The following is a 19044-nucleotide window of genomic DNA, read 5'->3' on the forward strand; positions in this document are numbered from 1 at the left end:
AATGCACGGGGCAATTAGTTAATAAAAGTGTATGTATCTCTGCCGTTGTCCTTGCAACTTGAAGATCATACGTTTCTTTTGATGACGTGATGGGCACTGTTGTCTGTAAAAGCAGAGACTTCATTCTGCCCAAAGTATCAATTCGTATAGAAGAGATATTCAACGGAGGCCAAATCGTCGCCTCTGAGTCTCCAGGGCCGTTTGGATACAATGCTTGCATACAGCAAGTGACCATGGAACTAAGGCTTACAAGATATGCTTTCCCTGGCACCATGCCACAACAGCTGTGGTCCGTTATTAGAATGTAACTCCCGTTAGAAAGTTGTCTAAAGAATGGCTCTATCTGTGTTGCAGGTGTGCCGTACTGGTGGCATGAAAGGTTATTTGAAGTCCCCTCACAGGCCCCATGTAAATTAATACCTTGGCACAGAAGTATACCGCTTAGTGATTGTTTACAATTATTACCACTAAGAAATACATTCTGGTTTTTGTCACTATAACATGTGTGTGTATAAGGTAATTTCCATGATGACTTAATGTACCCTTTACTCAACCTTTCATACTGGCCTGCTGGTATATACTCTTGGCATTTTTTAAATTGGAAAGTTGTTATCGGAATTGTGATAATCCTGTGTATTATCCATTCAATGACAGGTCTTTCTGACATTGTCAATGGTAATCTCTCAAGTTTTTCAATGCTCAGAATCGTATAGTCTGCTCCTTTCTGTGCCAAACTGATTTGTTTATCAGTAAGGTTAAAGATAGAGAACAATGACGTTGTGTTGATTAAACGCCAAGGCACATAGCCTGAACGCAGGTTTTGCAACGTCCAGCCTAGTTGTACAATAGAACGTAATTGGGACTGACCATGTTGTAACATTAGCAAGTCCTGATCTATTATATCTATAGCAGATGATACAATACTGTCCAGTGAATATATTCTGGAGGACAGAGTCATTAACCCGTTGTCCACAACGGAAAGTGATTTTTCCAAATTAATACGATCAATTTCTCGTATTTTCTCTGCCGTCTCAATTTGAGTCACTTTCCATGCCTCGTTGTAAGCAGCGTATATACTGACCGCTATGAAACGTTTTTGACGCTGTTTGCGTGGTCCCATTATGAAATCGCGCAAGTCAGCACCATCTTTAAGTAAAGATAAGTGTTGCTTAATTTCTGCCAGTGTGGATGTTTGTAGCCATTCAAGGCATAGTTTCCCTACACTGTATGTTGTTACTATCCCTGGATGTTGTCTCTGGGAGTATCTAGGGTCTAGTCTGGTCATTTGTAACCCCTGTATTTTGTTCAGGAATCTATCTTGACATTTATTTGTGTCTGTTGGCCAGATTAACCACTTTTTCCAATCAGGATGTGTTCTATTTTGATGTAAAATTTTGGATACGTCTATCTCAATATATGTGGTTGTGATATCAGGTATTGGCTTTGGAATAGACGGTTTGTTTAAGTCTTTTATTTTGGCTGGGCCAAAACAGGTAGTTTGTTGAATAGTGTCATTCAAGAACATTATTTGTTCTGGTATCATGCAGGCTCGAAATAATGCTTCTAGGCCTTGTACCTGCCATTCTTTTGTACCCCAGATGGTTTTTGTTTCAATGTTGTTTTTCCAGAAATCAAAACCAAATGTAATCATTTTTTTCATAAAATGTTTCCGAATAGATCAATTTAGTATTTGTCAGCATGGTTTTTGTCCCTGTTTTATCTAACAGTTTATAATAAAATGTTTCTGCATCACTTGTGTTAAACCCTGAGAAGTATTGGAATTTCTCATAGAATGTTTTTGAACTGCTTTTGGGTGGAGTTGCACAATGTTCCCATTGATTATATTTAAAAACATTTCTAGGTTGAGCAGATTTATGCAAATAGTGGTCTGCATAGTGGGTATAGCAATACATCTGTTCATAATTCGATGAACCTTGAAAATAATCATGTTCTGTAAATTTTGCTGATAATACTAAATCTGACATCATATTATTTATGCTTTCAAAATCCCAATCATCAGAGAACGTACTTGGTTTTACAAACTCACTTAATGAAACCTTAAACTGATGAGGATATTTCAAGAGTTCGACTGGTCCATATATTTTGTAATCTGTTTTGTCCCAAACTACCCCGCCGGGTATTGGAATGGCTGTGACATTCACTGATGATTGTTCTCTTTTCTCGATGTGAGATGACTTGTGTGGCTTCAGAACTAAGTTGATGTTCTGACTTGCTGTGTCCATTGTACTGTATTTTCTCTCAATGAATTTTCCCAAACAAAGTACCATGATGAGCCAAAGCAGGAGGAAAAATACCCCTAGTACAATCCAAAATTCTAACCATGGAGAAATTAGATAGGTTTCTTTGAGTTGATGAAAGAGTACTATTGCTTTGTCTTTAAAAGTCTTTGTTGCTGGCGTTACTTCAGGCTCGCTTTGATCTTCAGAAAGGTTATCGAAATTGATGAAGTAGCCAGATGCAGTTCTGTCAATTGTTGGAATTGTTCTTTCAATTTGCCTTTCATTAGCACATTCTCATGCTACATTATTGTAGACTGGTGTTTCTTGACGAACTGTTTCAATTTGGGTTTCAACAGGCACAAGTTCCATGGCATTTCTGCATAGTCCTTTTTTATTCACTGCAGGTTTATCAAATGTGATTAGTCTCTCAGTTTGAACCTCTTGGATTGTACCAAATTTTGGTATTCTGCTATTTCTTGGGAGTCCACTTGGCCTACTACTTATTATTGGCCACATGATTGTGGTTTTACCAGGTCGATGAATACAACTCGGTTTTCCTTTTTACCAGCAAGGGGCGGTAGTACAACTGATCTTGTTCCATTGATTGCTAAGACAGGTACTGCTTTTCTGTAAGAAGGCCCAAATTCCTTCTTCACCGCTATTTTCTCTCTGACCATTTCCCCAATCTTTGGAATCCAGACAGGTCTTGCTGGGACAGGTGGTGTGTCTTCAGTGGTTGTTGGCTGCGGTTTTAACTTTATGTTGCTCAGGGCTTTTCTTGTTTCATTTAAGTCCTGTAAAACAGCCAAACGATCTTTGATATCAAAGCATTTTTTCTTATCTTCTACCACTGAAGCATGACTATCTAAGTCCTGAACATACATTCTAGTTCCGAACAATAGTTCGTACGGGCTGAAACCTTTTAGAGAATTTCTTGGCAGATTATTAAGACTACGTTGGACACTTGTTAAATGCTGGACCCACCCATCACCCGAACCTAATACCTTTGCCGTTATAGATTGCTTTATGTCTCGGTTTTTTCTTTCCACAACCCCGTTTCCCTCAGGATGGAAGGGACAAGAGTACCGCAATCCAATGCCCATGCTGGTCATGGCCTCCTTATAAGCTCGAGAGCTAAAAGCAGGACCCTGGTCAGAATGAAGCATGGCAATTGCGTATGTGCCGATAAAGACTCGCAAATCTTTTATAACAGTTCTGGCGTCAGCCGAGCACTGGGGCTACATTCTTAAGTGATTTTAGTCTTAAAAGGAATTAATAGGACGCTGGATTTTATGTATAGATAGCCTTATGCTAACTACAGAAATGGCCATGGCAATACTCCGGTTGGCTCGTTACTGCGGTCTCTGTTGCAGTCTGGACAGCTCTTCGCAAATTTATAATGTTGCAGGCTCATCCCCGGCCACCAGTATTATGATTGTAAGTCTGTCAGAGATTCCATCATCTGTTTGTGCCTTGGACCTTCACCCATGTGTGCATCTGCTATTAATAAGACTCTCCGGTTCGTGTTTGAAATTACCCTATCCCCCACTCCAGGGATTCGAGCAAAAGGAACGGAGTTTGCGTCAATTATGTATGTATAATTGAGTGGATAGTTCACAGGTAGTGCTGCACAGTTGCCTTTTGAAGACGTTTTTACCGCCAGCATCGTTTCCCCGTCTATGTATTTTTCTGAACGCTTTTTTGTGGCTACGGAAGCCCGTTGAGGTGTTTCCGCTGTGGCTGTATTAGCCAATGGATTCCCTGCAACGTGAACGCCATCACGTTGATGACTCAGAGTGTGTATCACATGAGTCTTTTGTAGTTCTTTCTGTAAAAGAACTACTTGTTCCCAAAGCTTTTTATGCTTGATTGTGGCACCTGTGTCATCTTTGTAATCATTTTGAACCCAGTTCTGCAAATCATTATTGTAAGATTTGACGCAGAAATGCGAATCGCACACTATTAGTATCAGGAATTCATGTTCCGCATTTTCAAGCTCCATCTTTAAAGATCTAATTTCAGCTCGCAGAGCCGAACAGTTTCTCAGAGATTCAGTTTTTGTTATTTTCGGTCTGAATTTACCGCAGAGCCAGCGACCTTTAACAATCGCGCAGGCTGCATTGTAGGATTTATCATCTACATTGTAATGCTGTAAAAATCTGTCTGTATAGATTATACAAGAGTATTGTTGGAGAGGCAGAATTTCGATTGGCAGAGGATATTTTTCTTCATATTTTAAATCGTTCATTTTTTTCATGTTCGGGACAAAATAGTATGTCACGTCTTCTGCAGCAAGAGAATTTTCCCACTGTATCCATTTCGGATCTAGTGCCACTGTTTTTAGATTTACTGGGCTGAATAGTGCCTCGAAGGCGGATTCTGCTGTGAAAACAGTTATTTTTTTGCCTTGGGCTAGGGCTCGTTCTCTTGCTACAGCAATTTGAACTGCCTTTACAGTATTTTCTGTGAGACTGAATGTTTTTTCTGCTTGAGTGTACAAATGTGATTTGTAAGCTATTGGTACAGTTTCTCCCTCATTAGAGGTCAGGTACGTGAATCCGCATCTTCCTGGGATGACTCGGATTACAAGGTTGCGTGTATTGTCACATGTTTCTAATTTTGTTTTAGTTAGCATGTCTGTTTGCAGTGATCTCAACATTTCTGTGTGTTTCTGAGTCCAGTTGATTGGTTTAAAATCAGGTTTTATTAATTCGTAGAGAGGTTTAACTCTCTCTGCATAATTTAGAATGTAAGTTCTTCCGAAATTCAGGAAGCCTAGAATCGATTGTAAGTACTTCAGCGTTTTTGGTGCTTGGAGTACAGCGCACTTCTCTAAGAAGTTGTCTGCTAGGCTTTTGCCTTCACTTGATAAATCGTGTCCTAAAAATAAGACAGTTAGATGGGCAATTCGTGACTTTTTAAAGTTGAATTTGTAACCCTCTGCTGCAAACCCAAGTATTATGGTGTTCACTCTTTTCAAGTGAGTATCCAAGTCGTCGTCTGTGAGATAGATGTCTTCGACATAAGATACTGCCTCATCATCATACATTTGTAGTAACCCTGTTACTTTGGCTGAGAATAATCCTGGGCTGTTCTTGAATCCCTGTGGGAGTCTACAGAAATTTTCTGTGACCCCATTATTGAGAAAGCGGTCAAGTATCTGCTTTCCGGTGCAATATTTTGACAAAAGAACCCATTAGAGATGTCTAATGTTGTTTTGTATGTTATTCATTAGTGCCGCACTGTGCAAATTTTGTACAGCAAATGTTTTGCAACATGAGTTAAGGTGTCTGTAGTCTAAGACTAGACGATACGAATCGTCTGGTTTGGAGACAGGAAACAAAGGATTGTTCATTTGAGAGGTGCATGTTTCAATCAACCCTTGGTATTCAAGTTGACCTAAAATCTCCCTGACTTGTTTTTTAGCTTCTTGCTTAATCGGGTACTGCCTTTGTGCAGTAGGTTGACATTTTAACTGGATTTTATGAGGAGGAGAGTCCTCATCCCATCCTACATGATTCTTATATAGTGCAGGTGCTTGAGCTACTGTCCATTTTCTTGCATATATATATTTTCTGTGAATTGGAATATGATTTGAGAAGGCAGGCATAATCATTTCTTCACACACACAGGAGCTTAGAGGGTACAGCTAGTCATAGGTCGCCCTCCACTCATGATACAACAAATAAATACAAGACCTAGACTTTTTGGGCACTTCTAGACCTATCCTTCTGTTGTGAGCATACCAATTTTTTGCAATAATGTTGCAAGAAGTATGTAATGTAGGCAAGTATAGTAGTGGTGGTTGGATAGTTAGTGACCTCACTTACTATTTTTAGATTCTCACACCCCACACAAGAGAGTGAATAAAGTTATATATCTGTGTTGCTGTGTGATGTGTTTTTACATGTTGTAAATCATAGTTTGATTCTTTTCTTTTTTCACTGCATATTTCTTGACACAATTTCTTTATGTGTTTTGGACACTTTACTTTATTTAATTTTTTTCGAGCTTGAAATCACCAATGATGAACACAGGGCAATCCTGGTGAGTACCTGCCAGGTTCCCGTTGGTGGTGCGCCCGTGAGGTGCTTTCTCGCTCTCACTCACTTTTTTTGTCATTTATATAGTATTGGTTGACACTAAAGTGTTTAAGTGTATGTCGTCTCACAACTGAATTGATTTCTTTGGAACGGGCGATTGTTAAATAAGGCACCATCCAGAGCTATACCTACTACCCCAAAAAGCTAATGATAGGGGAGTGACTTCTTGCAACATTATTGCAAAAAATTGGTATGCTCACAACAGAAGGATAGGTCTAGAAGTGCCCAAAAAGTCTAGGTCTTGTATTTGTTTGTTATAATCATTTCTTCGCCATGAGGGCACTCCCTGACAAACTCTGGGAGCCAATCTTTCTCAGCTATCAGGATGTCATAGCCTTTTGAGAGGTTATCCCAAAACAGACCCCTTATTTTCCTAGTCTTATCTCCCTCTATACGCAATGTTATTTCGTAAATTTTATGAGGTTCGCTAACTCTGGTATCTGCAGTTTCCACTTGAATGTATTCATTCGTGTCCACTGTCTCCATATGATTCATCAGGATCTTGCGAGCTATGCTGATTTCTGCTGCGCTGTCTAGCATTGTCTGTGCCCACTCTCCGTTTTTCAGCTGTGTCCTCAGTATCCTCGGCATGTTTGATTATTTTAATACTGGCTACCTTCTTTTTTGGAAATTGTAATTTTTTACTTTGAGCAGGTTCCTTGTCTTTGGACTTGGCGTGCTCTTCCCTGTGTTCTGACCGTCCTCTTCTTTCCGATTTCTGCGAAAAAGATCGAGAGGGACGTGTATCAATATCTTGATATCTATCAGGCTTTTTCAAATGATCCCTATTTCTAAGGTTGTATCTTTTTTCAGAGGGCTCCCTTTGGGGAGACTGGTGTTCTCGATTCAGAGTTTTTTCTCTCCGCCGAGGAGACCTTCCTCTGGACTGGAAACCTTTTTCTTTGGGAGTGGATTGTTTATTTCCATCCCAGCTCTTTTTAGGAGTGTTTAGATTATTTTTAATATATATCTTTTCAGGATTTTCAAGTAGTTGGGGTTTTACCGGTTTCCCACCCAAACTATGTCTACCTAGTTCTTCATAGCATTTTTCTATAATTCTGGCAAGCTCAATTGGTTGATCTGTTATATCTCTTTCTTTCAATTTTTGGCGGATTGCCACAGATGCTGCTTCTCTTTTTATGTTGGCTAATAATATAGCCGAGACCTGCTTGAAGTCTTTCAGTAATTTCATACCAAGAGTTAAAGCAGGTTCTGGACCGTATTCATTCTGAATTTGTTTTAGCACATCTGGTATTACCGCCAGAGACGGAACACCATGTGTTTTTGTGTAAATGGAAGCAAAGACTGTGCCCCAAGTGTCACAGTCCTCCACATGTGGTGCGACCCCGATTGGAAGGCAGATAGTCAGAATCCTGTGTTTCTCAATAGGGGTAGTATTCGGGAATACTGCCTCTATTTGAGTTATTTTCTGTGCTAGCCAGAATGGAATTTGTTCCCGTTTTGTGGGTGTTTTTCCCAGACATGATTGTATGTTCTGTGGTGTAATTTTATTTGTGTTCCCCTGATGAGGGGTCAGCTGTGGAATATTAATAGCTGGTTGGACTGTTGTAGTCCGCATTATATATTGGACTAACTGTCTGTGAATTTTAATTAGTAATTTTAGCTGTGCTAAAAGTTCTTCTCTTGACATTTTTTCAATGTCTGGATGTGGTGTGTAGCTGGCTAGAACTGGCCACGTTGCTCCTGGTCTACCTAGTGGACCGAGCCTGGTGATGTGATCATTATGTTTTAGGGCGCCTTTAAACCAGAGCAGGTGCTCTTGGTAATTTAGTGGTATTTCAATATCCTTGAAAGGAGTATATTCATCCGGTGGTTCCTCTATTTTGTAATATTGGAATTCGTGTGTTGTGGCGTTTGCCACTGGAAAGTTTATCCATGAATAGAATACCTCTGTCTGCCGATATTCGTGTGCCTCTATCACGAAAATGACTGTACCACCTCGTGATGACAGACCGTTTTCTATAAGTTTTAAAGTTATAGTTTTTCTTATGTTTGCCGGGATGATAATTGCACCCGGTTCATTAAACCCTGAAACATCGAAACCCCGTTGATTCGCATCTACTGCGGCTTCATTGGTTTCGTTGTTATCGCCATTTTCTGACATTGTTTTAATGAAAGTTTGCAGAGCAGGTTTCCAAGGAAACAAAAGATTAGGTGGATAATATTTTGGAGCACTGTATCCTTCAACGTTGACTAAACCAGAAACTCTACATAGGAATCTCTTCCTACTAAGTTCCGGCTGATTTTAACCTTTCACCCACTCCAGACGTCTATTGGAGTATTTACGGGAGAAAGGGTCTGTGTGAAAAAGCACGACTGAGTTACTCTAACGTCTTGCGTTAGTTTTATCGCCTTACCAAACGTTGGGCGCCATGTAGTGTAGTTCCTATTTTCCCTATAGGCCCTGCGCATTGGAATAACATAAACAGCAGTTTAGACGTAGGACTGAGGTCTTCTAGGTCTCTACTGACTATGTTAGACTTAATTTAGGTTTGCGCCAGCTAGCTCAGAGGTCACTGGAAACTTTCTTGACTGAATAGGAAGTGATCAGCTTCCCTGGCTCAGACAAGAAGGGATTCAGCTTCCGACAACCGCATAAACATGAGAACTTTGCTCCCTCAGAATAAGAGTCAATCTCTAGAGTCGTGTGAAAAAATAGACAGCTATTTCACTCAGTCAGTTGTGCATATTTAATTTCACCAGGGTGCAGAGAATAGAGAGACGGGCGTTTTCAATAAAAGGTATTATTTATTGAGCAGTCTTCCTTCTCATGCAAGAGAAATTAATTGCCACAATTGCAATACTTATTGTGAAGTAAAGTACGTACAGTAAAAGGAGTATTATGAAATAATACTGTAAAAGCATTGATATGGTTTCTTAGCCATAAGGCACTTTAAAATGGATAAAACATATATACATATATACATAGGCTAACGTGCTCAACTGGTGCTTCTAAAATACGCCTACCCCGGTGTACCTGACCTAAGCCTAATACGTGGGAAGGAGTAAGTAAGTAGCAGTTTAAGTTAAGTAGGTTTGTTGCCAAGGATCTGTTCAAGAATTCTCTCTAAGGGTTTAGTCAGCACTGTACCTTGGGAATAGAATGTAGGAGGTCTGGTATCTCCCTCTCAGGACCCGATATCCCAGTCACCCGCAAGGGTAGGCTGGAAACGCCGGAGCTGGATTTTCTCGGCAGGAGAAAAGACAGCGTCTTTCTCAGCGCGTCAAAGAGGAGGGGCAGCGTCCGTGGGCTTCTCGCTTCTGCTGGGCTCTCGGAAAGTAGATTAGCTGCTCTGCTCCAGAATCACCACTGTGTGTTTGCTTAAAGCAATGTTGGTATATTTATACCTGAAAGGTGCCGAGTTTGACGTAAGGTTTGGACATAAGACGTCAATAAAGATGTCTCTAAGAACTGGCCGTTCTTACAGTGCTCGCAGGAGTTCTATTACAAATCAAAACAAAGCAAGCTGGGCTTTCCCAGGTTGCTGGAGGTTTGGTGTGTCGAAAGAACTCGGTGTGCTCTCTAGGAATCCAAGGAAGTAGCTTTTGCCGAGCCTTGGACTGCAAGGGCGATTTACTGAAATATGGATCTGATTATTATGCCATTATAGGGATATTATTGATTATAGCCGTATAGGTGCATTAAGTCGGGTTCCTAGATAAAACACATCAGTGTGTGTGGTTGTGCTTGTGCTTGTGGTTGTGTGTGTGGTTGTGGTTGTGTGTGTTGTGTGTGTGTGGTTGTGTGTGTGTGTGGTTGTGTGTTGTGTTTGTGGTTGTGTGGTTGTGTGGTTGTGTGTGGTTGTGTGTGGTCCTCTGGTTGTGTGTGTGTGGCTGTGTGTGTGTGGTTGTGTGTGTGGTTGTGTGTGTGTGGTTGTGTGTTTGGTTGTGTGTCTGGTTGTGTATGTGGCGTGTGTGCAGTTGTGTGTGTGGTTGTGTGTGTGGTATTGTGTGTTGTGTGTGTGGTTATGTGTGGTTGTGTGTGTGGTTGTTTGTGTGTTTTGTTGTGGTTGTGTGTGTGGTTGAGTGTGTGAATATGTGTGTGGTTGTGTATGTGGTTCTGTGTGGTTGTGTGTGTGGTTGTGTGTGTGCCTGTGGTTGTGTGTGTGTGGTTGGGTGTGGTTGTGGTTGTGTGTGTGGTTGTGTGTGTGCCTGTGGTTGTCTGTGTATTGTTAGGTGTGGTTGTGTGTATGTGTGTGTGTGTGGTTGTGTGCATGGTTGTGTGTGTGGTTGGGTGTGGTTGTGTGTGTGTGTGGTTATGTGTGTGGTTTTGCTTGTGGTTGTGTGGGTGGTTGTGGTTGTGTGGGTGGTTGTAAGCGTGGTTGTCTCTGTGGTTTTAAGTGGTTGTGAGTGTTGTGTGTGTGGTTGTAAGTGTGGTTGTATGTGTAGTTGTGTGTGGTTGTGTATGTCATTGTGTGTGTGTTTGCGGTTGTGCGTTTGTGGTTGTGTGTGTGGTTTTTTTTGGTTGTGTGTGTGTGACTGTGTGTGGTTGTGTGTGTGGTTGTGTGTGTATTGTTGTGTGTGTGTGGTTATGTGTGGCTGTGTTGTGGTTATGTTTGTGGGTTGTGTGTGTTGTGTTTGTGGTTGTGTGTGTGTGCATGTGGTTGTGTGTGTGTGCATGTGGTTGTGTCTGTGTGGTTGTGTGTGGTTGTGTGTGCATGTGTGGTTTTGTGTGTGTGTGGTTGTGTGTGTGGTTGTTTGTGGGGTTGTATGTGTGTGTGTGTGTGCGTGTGGGTGTGTGTGTGTGTGTGTGTGTGTGTGGTTGTATGTGTGTGGGTGGTAGTGTGTGTGTGCATGTGGTTGTGTGATTGTGTGTGTGTGTGTGTGGTTGTGTTTGTGGTTGTTTGTGGAGTTGTGTGTGTGGTTGTGTGTGTGTGGTTGTTTGTGTGGTTGTTGAGTGTGTGGTTGTTTGTGTGAAAGTGGTTGTGTATGTGTGGTTGTGTGTGTGTGGTTGTGTGTGGGGTTGTGTGTGATTGTGTGTGGTTGTGTGTGTGACTGTGTATGCAGTTGTGGTTGTGTGTGTGTGTTTGTGCTTGTGTGTGTGGTTGTGTGCGGTTGGTTGTGTCTGTTGTTGTGTGTGTGGTTGTGTGTGTGTGGTTGTTTGTATGTGGTTGTGTGTGTGGTTGTGTGTGTGTGGTTGCATGTGTCGATGTGTGTGAGGTTGTGTGTGTGACTGTGTGTGTGGTTGTGTGTGTGATTGTGTGTGTGTGGTTGTGTGCATGGCTCTGTGTGTGTGGTTGTGTGCGTGGTTGTGTGTGTGGTGTGTGTTTTGTGGTTGTGTGTGTGGTTGTGTGGTTGTGTGTGTGTGCCTCTGGGTATGTGTGTGTGGTTGTGTGTGTGGTTGTGGTTGTGTGTGTGTGTGGTTGCATGTGTGTGGTTGTGTGTGTGGTTGTGTGTGTGGTGTGTGTGGTTGTGTGTGTGGTTGTGTGTGTGGTTGTGTGTTTGGTTGTGGTTGTGTACGTGGTGTATGTGTGGTTGTGTGTAGTTGTGTGTGTGGTTGTGTGTGTGTGATTGTGGTTGTGTGTGTTGTGTTTGTGGTCGTGTGTGGTTGTGTGTGTGGTTGTGGTTGTATGTGTGTGGTTGTATGTGTGGTTGTGTGTTTTGTTGTGGTTGTGTGTGTGGATGTGTGTGTGGTTGTGTGAGTGGTTGTGCAATGTTATTCTGTAAGTTTTTCACTGAACCCCGTAAACGCTGGATACTGCCCATTTTGACATTCTGGGGTTTCCGACAGTGCCGTCCTGCGTATCTGGCACTTCAGTATCTCGAAAATGAAAACTATGCTAAAGCGATCGTACTCTACCTCAAATTTTGCATACGTCATCGTACGAATTTATGAGCACGAATAACATTGCAGCTTTGCACAAATGAAAGAATCTAAGACAACAGGAAAACTGTATGCTATCATAATGTCGAAAAATTTACACAAATTGAGACGTTGTTGCCCTTTTTAATATGCTTTTTTAACAAATGTATTTTTAACGGTTTTTAACTTTTGTAAATTTTGTAATTTGCTCACTGTGAACTTTTATGGTGTTTTTCTTAAAACTACCGAATAAAGTTATTATTGAAATGAGTGGTTGTGTGTGTGATTGTTTGTTTGGTTGTGTGTGGTTGTGTGTGTTGTGTGTTTGTGGTTGTGTGTGTGGTTGTAAGTGTGGTTGTATGTGTGGTTGTATGTGTGGTTGTGTGTGTGGTTGTGTATGTGGTTGTGTGTGTGTTTGTGGTTGTGTGGTTGTGTGTGGTTGGTTGTGTCAGTTGTGTGTGTGGTTGTATGTGTGGTTGAGTGTGTGTGGCTGTGTGTTATTGTGTGTGTGTGGTTGTGTGTCTTACCGTGTGTGTGGTTGTGTGTGTGGTTGTGTGTGTGGTTTTGTGTGTTGTGTTTGTGGTTGTGTGATTGTTTGTGGTCATGTGGTTGTGTGTGGTTGTGTGTTGTTGTGTATGTGGTTGTGTGATTATGTGTGGTTGTGTGATTGTGTGTGTGTGTGTGGTTGTGTGTGTGTGTGTGTGGTTGTGTGTGTGCAGTTGTGTGTGTGTGTGGGTGTGTGTGTGGTTGTGTGTGTGTGTGTGTGTGGTTGTGTGTGTGCAGTTGTGTGTGTGTGGGGGTGTGTGTGTGTGTGTGTGTGTGGTTGTGTTTGTGGTTGTTTGTGGGGTTGTGTGTGTGCTTGTGTGTGGATATTGTGCTGCATAACTAAATACTTACAAGGTGCCAAAAGTGAGACCTATTGGCTATGACAATGCTTGTACTTTCTTGGTGATAAGGACAATAAACAACAGTGTCAGACTTCAGAGCAGGCTTTTTTCATTCTCACCAAAAGAATAGCACAGAAACAACAATGTTCAGTGGTGTCATAGTAACAGCTATTATATACAGTGCTTAGAAAAGGCAAAAGTGTAAAGGCGGGGAGCTTTGAGGGGGTAAGGATGTTAGAAAGGGTGCTCACTTTAGTTTTACCCAGTTTGCTGTCTGAGCAAAGACTGACCCTGAATATTCCACTGGCTTAAGCCAGACTTTGATTGATAAGGTTTTAAGGCAACAGCTGAAAGAGATTGGTTGAATAAAGTCAGTGGTTGAAAAGGGCAGAATCACCGCCCACTCTAAGTATATTGTAAGCAACAGGTCTGATTGATACTGAACTGTAAAAACCCACACCTAATAAAATAAAACACTGGTGCACAATGCTTTTATGTGCATCTGTTACACTTCTAAATATAAAATATAGGAGCATTTGAAAACCAGTGTTTTTTTCATACTGAATAGCTTAGGAGCAGCATTTGTGCCTATAGATGTATTACATTTCTGGCTGTCAACAAAATTTGGGCTCCATCCCATAATGTACAGTAACTTTCAGACGGTGATTCGCATCAGAGGAGCACATTTCTATCTCTAATAGTTGTCTGTCTAATATTAAACAGCGCATGAGCCTTTATAGAAAGATGTCAAGTGTCTGATATAAGATAGTCTAGGTGGATGGAACTTTCATAAAGGTGTTTTAGCTTTCAGAAGTAAGCAGCTCCAAGGCAGAACGCCTTTCTGTATAACAACGGAATCACATGTCGGATATTGAACAACGCAGGGTGGCACATGTCATCAAAAAACGCGGGAGCATTGCTCTTAATTGAACAATTAGGTGCCTGATATTGCATAACACAGGAGAATAATGACTAAATGGATAATATTATCTTTTGTGATGTAAAACTGCACAAGGAAAGATGCACACATCGCCAGATCACCGCTGTCAGCATGTCTTCTTAGACGATGGTCGCAGCATCCTGTTCACAAAATGCATCTACACTCCACACCTACACAATGGCAGCAGTTCTACATGTGCTTGGGAAGGGTCCAACCCAGGAATAACATTGTGCACTGTGCTAGAATGCTTCTGTGCGGATACTGGGAATTTTATTACCATTTATTGAGTTCTCTGGTTCACTCTAGGCGAAATAACCAGAAGTGACGAAACAGGGACTTTGTTTTCATTGATCAAGAACACAGTTATTGAGTGGGTCCAGATTATTCATGAATTGGAATTTTAATGAACTGTGTGTTTGCGGTGGCACGTGCTGTTTCAAAGCGGTGATGTGCATCTCCTGCCCGGAGTCAAACAGATTAATTAAAAGAGTCCCATTTTCCCACTTGGGGGTTTGATGGAAGTTTACCCTTTTCCCCTCCAAAAATATAAAAGAGTAGAAATTGTCTATTTTACATGGCACATCTCAACAAAATCGGTTTAAAGGCCAAGGGTGTTTCAGGCCATTGTGATGGAGAAACCATGAAACATTCTAATTCTCCTAACCGAACCATTGTCAAGAATGTTTTAGGGCGTCCTCCCAAAATAAACACTTGAACATATGACACACATTTGTGCATATTAGAACAAATGTGGTAAAAGTTCCTAGACTTCACATGCTGTTAAAAACCACACCAAGGTAGAAAGAAAAACAGATAACTCATTCCCACCTTCCACTTGCTTTCATTTCCCATCAAAATATTGACGGTTATGCAAAGCTCATTAGTCCTGGCATTAGATGCAGAGCTATACCTAATGCTTGACATCAGAACTATTCCCTATGTTAAATGAAACTTACAAACCTAGGCATCCATCCATCCATGTGTTATACGATTGGATGCTTGAAGTATGAGAAAGTATGGGAAAGATGCGGTCATTTGTAATGTGCACAAAAGCGGCTTAGTGAAAAAGAATTTGCCCTAAATCACACAGTGCGGAAGCAGAGACGCCGTGATTAAGCTCGTATTTTTTATTTTCACGCTGCAGTTCAACTTGCCCAAAATCTCACAGTGCAGAAGCAGAGACGCCGTGATTAAGCTCGAATTGTGGAGGAGGTAAGGGAAGGGGAAGTGAGAGGAGGGAGAAAGCAAAGGGGAGGCGCGGAATAGGGAGAGAGCGAGCGAGGGAAGGGGGTGAAGGTTGGCGAGCTGTGGCACAGCGAGGAGGGATGCTGAGAGGTGGTGACCCAACAAATTAACACGAAGAGACGAAGCAAGTGGAGTCTTGAGGCAGGCGTCTGCTCCGGCCCGAGTCTCCACATGTAAATCACACTCAAGCATTGACGCACAGCTCACTGAGAAGATCAAAGCGGCTAAAAGGGGAGAAAGGAGGGGTGAATGCAAGCCGAGGTGACAATAAGGAGGACCGCGAGACGCTCTGTGGAAGGGGAGGGGCAAGCAAGACAGAGGCAGAGCGAGCCAGCGATGCGAAGGAAGAGATAATACAAGCATTGGCATAGCCAATAGGTCCCGCATTTGGGACCTTATAAGTATTTAGTTTTGCAGCACAATATCCTTACTGCAACAACCTCAACTGTTGCATGGCTAAACACTTATAAGGTCCCAAAGGCGAGACCTATTGGCTATGCCAATGCTTGTTGTTTTGAGAATCTGGTCACCCTACATAGCACACCACAGCATAACAAATTGTAATATTATCTGTGTAACACAGAGTACAATAGCGTAACACACAAATACGTGAAATAACATACAAAACTAATGAATACTTTATTGCAGATGACTTGATATTGTAGGCCAAGATGAAGAAAAACATTATTTTTATTGCCATAAATAGCCGCACTTAACATGCTTTTCATGGGAAACAGTGGCTCATGAAAAACAACCTAAAGTGGAAGTAGAAAAAACACTTCCCCCGTATTAACTCGTGTCAATGTCAGACAGACCTGGTCATTCTTATCGTTCTGTGTGACGCCTCAGCCCCCATGCTGACAGTGTAATCAGTAACTAAGAGCAGATTTACGCCTCCTTTCTCCCTTCACTGCTCACGCTGGGCAGTGACAGTGCACGCTGCGCGCTGCGTGCTGCCGCTCAGCCCGTTTCCAGAGCATGTTGCAGGAGGTGCACTTTGTTTCATTTGCACAAAGATACCGTCGGCCAAGTAAAACACTGGAAAAACAAACACAGGATTCGCCATTGCAGCAGCGCTGGCTGGATAAGGAAACCTAGCTGTCTTATCGACTCCATTTGTGTTTTATGAATGGAAAAATATTTATCACCACGCTCAGTTCAGCTGCTGTGGTGGATGGGAGTCAGGAGTGCAGTGGATGACTGACGAAAGCTCGAGGCAGATATTCTGAGGACTAGATTTACCTCTGGGTAAATGGGACAGAACACAGAGGAAATATGCTGGTCCTCATTTCAGAAAAATAAAATTTACTTGGGCAAATGGTATTTTTCATCTGTCGAGCAAAGGCTAGAGAAATAATCCTGCCATGCTTCGGCTGCGGATGTGACCATTATCCTGAGCAGTCAGTCTGTCTCTCTGGGGTGGCAGAGGGGGCTGTGTGCAGTCTCTCTGTCGGAAGTGTGGCTTTGTGATACTGACGCCCCCTGGCAGAAGAGCAAAGCTGGTCTGGACTCATTCCACAATGGAGACCAAGGGATGGGACCAGCACACTAAGGTCACATTTCTAATAGCAAAGGTCTGCTATAATTGCACGGGGGATTATAGCATGAACATGCCACGTAAGTGACATCGCCCACCCTTTGACCTGATGACATTGCAAGACTGACCGACGTCTTGTCCAAGGCTTATCATTTCAAATGCTTCCTATTTGCTGCTGATGGACCACGTGGAATGCATGTGAAAATTACAGAGCATAGGCATGGATATAAGAACCGCCTCTACTAGATGCTCACGCCTTCATAAGCCCAAAGACTTGGGGAAGCACTGCAAAGAAACAAGGACTGGGCGAGAAGGGAGGGGGGGAATACCAGCAAGGAAAGTGATCGGGGAGGAGGAAAATGACGCAAGTGGTGCGCGGGCAAATGGTGATCACTTTTGCGGCCGCTTTGATGTTCTCAGTGGGCGTGCGGCTCACTGAGAACATCAAAGCGGCCGCGAAAGTGATCACGCAGGCTGACAAATGGGGCACGCGCTCGGCGCACATGCACTGTACCCGATCCGCCTGCAGCCTTTGGGAGCATTTTCAAAAGCCCCTTACTAAATACCTTGCATAGCATCACTTACGCGTAGCTAGGCGAGACCTAAACATTTGCTATGCTTGGCCCTATTTACAAAGTGACGCATCTAGGCAGAAGCGTCACTTTGTAAACCCTTGCGCTACTTGGTGGGCGTTCCCCCACAAAAAGCCTTGTAGAAGTTGCGCATTGAAATCCATGAGATTTCAGTGCGCCACTTCTAGGACGCCATTGTGTCAATATCTTTGCGTCTGCCTCACAGCAGGTGTAAGACTGACGCAGGCCCTTTCACATTTCACATCTATTTTCAGACACACCCCAGCAATGCGTCACTTAAGCGCCTACAGATATGTCAGAAATACTGACATATCTGTTACACCTTGTGACATGATGCGTCATACAGTAAATATGACGCATCCATCATTTCGCAAGGAGGGCCCACTGAGAAGTGCTGCATCGCTGTTTTCACCCAGCGATGCATCACTTCTCATAAATAAGGCCCCAAATCCTTTATCAGTGTGACAGCAATCCATGAGCAGATACCACCATAAGCACTTTAAATATTGTTTTTATTTTGTCACATTTGCTGTCCCTTCAAAGCAGAGGTCAAATGTCAGCCTAGTTTTCCGGCAAATTGCTGCTTATTCTTTTAACATGGAGACTGGTGTTTACTTTACTTTCTCTTACTGCTAAGTGAGAGGATTTAGTAAAGTGTGCTATTTGACACTCTTGCTGGTGTGAAAGGAAATGCTGGTAGTTGTAGTTTTCTTCTAACACACAACTAAATTTAAATACATATAAATGAACTGTATAAATATGTCAAAAGCAACAAGAAAGCACACATGAAGCTCTTTAAAAAAATTAAAGTGTGATGTAAGCAAAACGTTTAAAAAGATCAAAGCAAATCAAGAGACTTGGTGATGTGCAACTGACAAATGTTTGCTGATACCCAATTTCCACCCATTATTGTTCGTGCACAATATCGTTTTTATCATAAAATAGGTCTGTGCGAATTTAGTGCTCATTTCAATGGAAATGCGCCAACTTTAAAGGCTACCACACCATGCTTTAGTGATACATTTGTGACTGTGTTCTCCTAAATGCATTGCCAGCTAAATACTACAATCTTACCACTCCTGCTGAATGGGCGTGGCTCAATTGCCCCACTTGTTTGTGATGTGAAATTTGGATTGTTCAGAATTGCTGCGAGTTCTGTGATGTAACATTGATGACAGGAGCACCCCCCTCTGAAATTGTTCCAGCATCACTGGATACCGCATAACATTTTGTGTTTATTTTTTTATTTCCTCAAATTTTATAGGAATTCATTATTCACAGCTTCCTCCGAAACTCAAGAGAAGGCGACTCTCATTTGAAAAGGTCCCTGGGAGGTGTGATGGGCAAACACGCCTGAAGTTCTTTTAAAAGACAAAGAAATATGGTGAACCCTACCAGTCGTTTGCATAACTCACTATTTTAAAGAGACAGAGACATTTGTTATTGTTGTTGCACAGTATTATAATCATTATTTTAATAATGCATCATGAATAGTTCTACTGCTCGTTTAATGTTGCTTTGGCTTTTACTACTGCGGACTTGGGCTTTGCTTTTAAGATTCCGTTTAGTTTGAATACATAAATACTGCTTTTGCCCTGAACATCTGCCTACACTGATGGAAAACAAAAGCTCTACCTTATTTTGCCTTATCTCTTGGGCTGTATTTTTGTGCATC

The 19044-nt window shown here is 42.0% G+C and overlaps 1 protein-coding gene across 1 annotated transcript in view; it reads left to right on the top strand.

Moving 5' to 3' along the window:
• Positions 1 to 18737, top strand: part of SHOC1 (shortage in chiasmata 1) — a 1715507-nt gene extending 1696770 nt beyond the window's left edge. Inside the window, exon 27 of the mRNA XM_086963751.1 lies at positions 18634 to 18737. Within this exon, the coding sequence (XP_086819877.1) occupies positions 18634 to 18737 (104 nt within the window). The remainder of the gene's footprint in view (positions 1 to 18633) is intronic.
• The last annotated feature ends 307 nt before the right edge of the window (positions 18738 to 19044 follow it).

Source organism: Lissotriton vulgaris, chromosome 3_1, assembly GCF_964263255.1.
Source record: "Lissotriton vulgaris chromosome 3_1, aLisVul1.2, whole genome shotgun sequence".
In the NCBI taxonomy this organism is placed as follows: Eukaryota; Metazoa; Chordata; class Amphibia; order Caudata; family Salamandridae; genus Lissotriton; species Lissotriton vulgaris.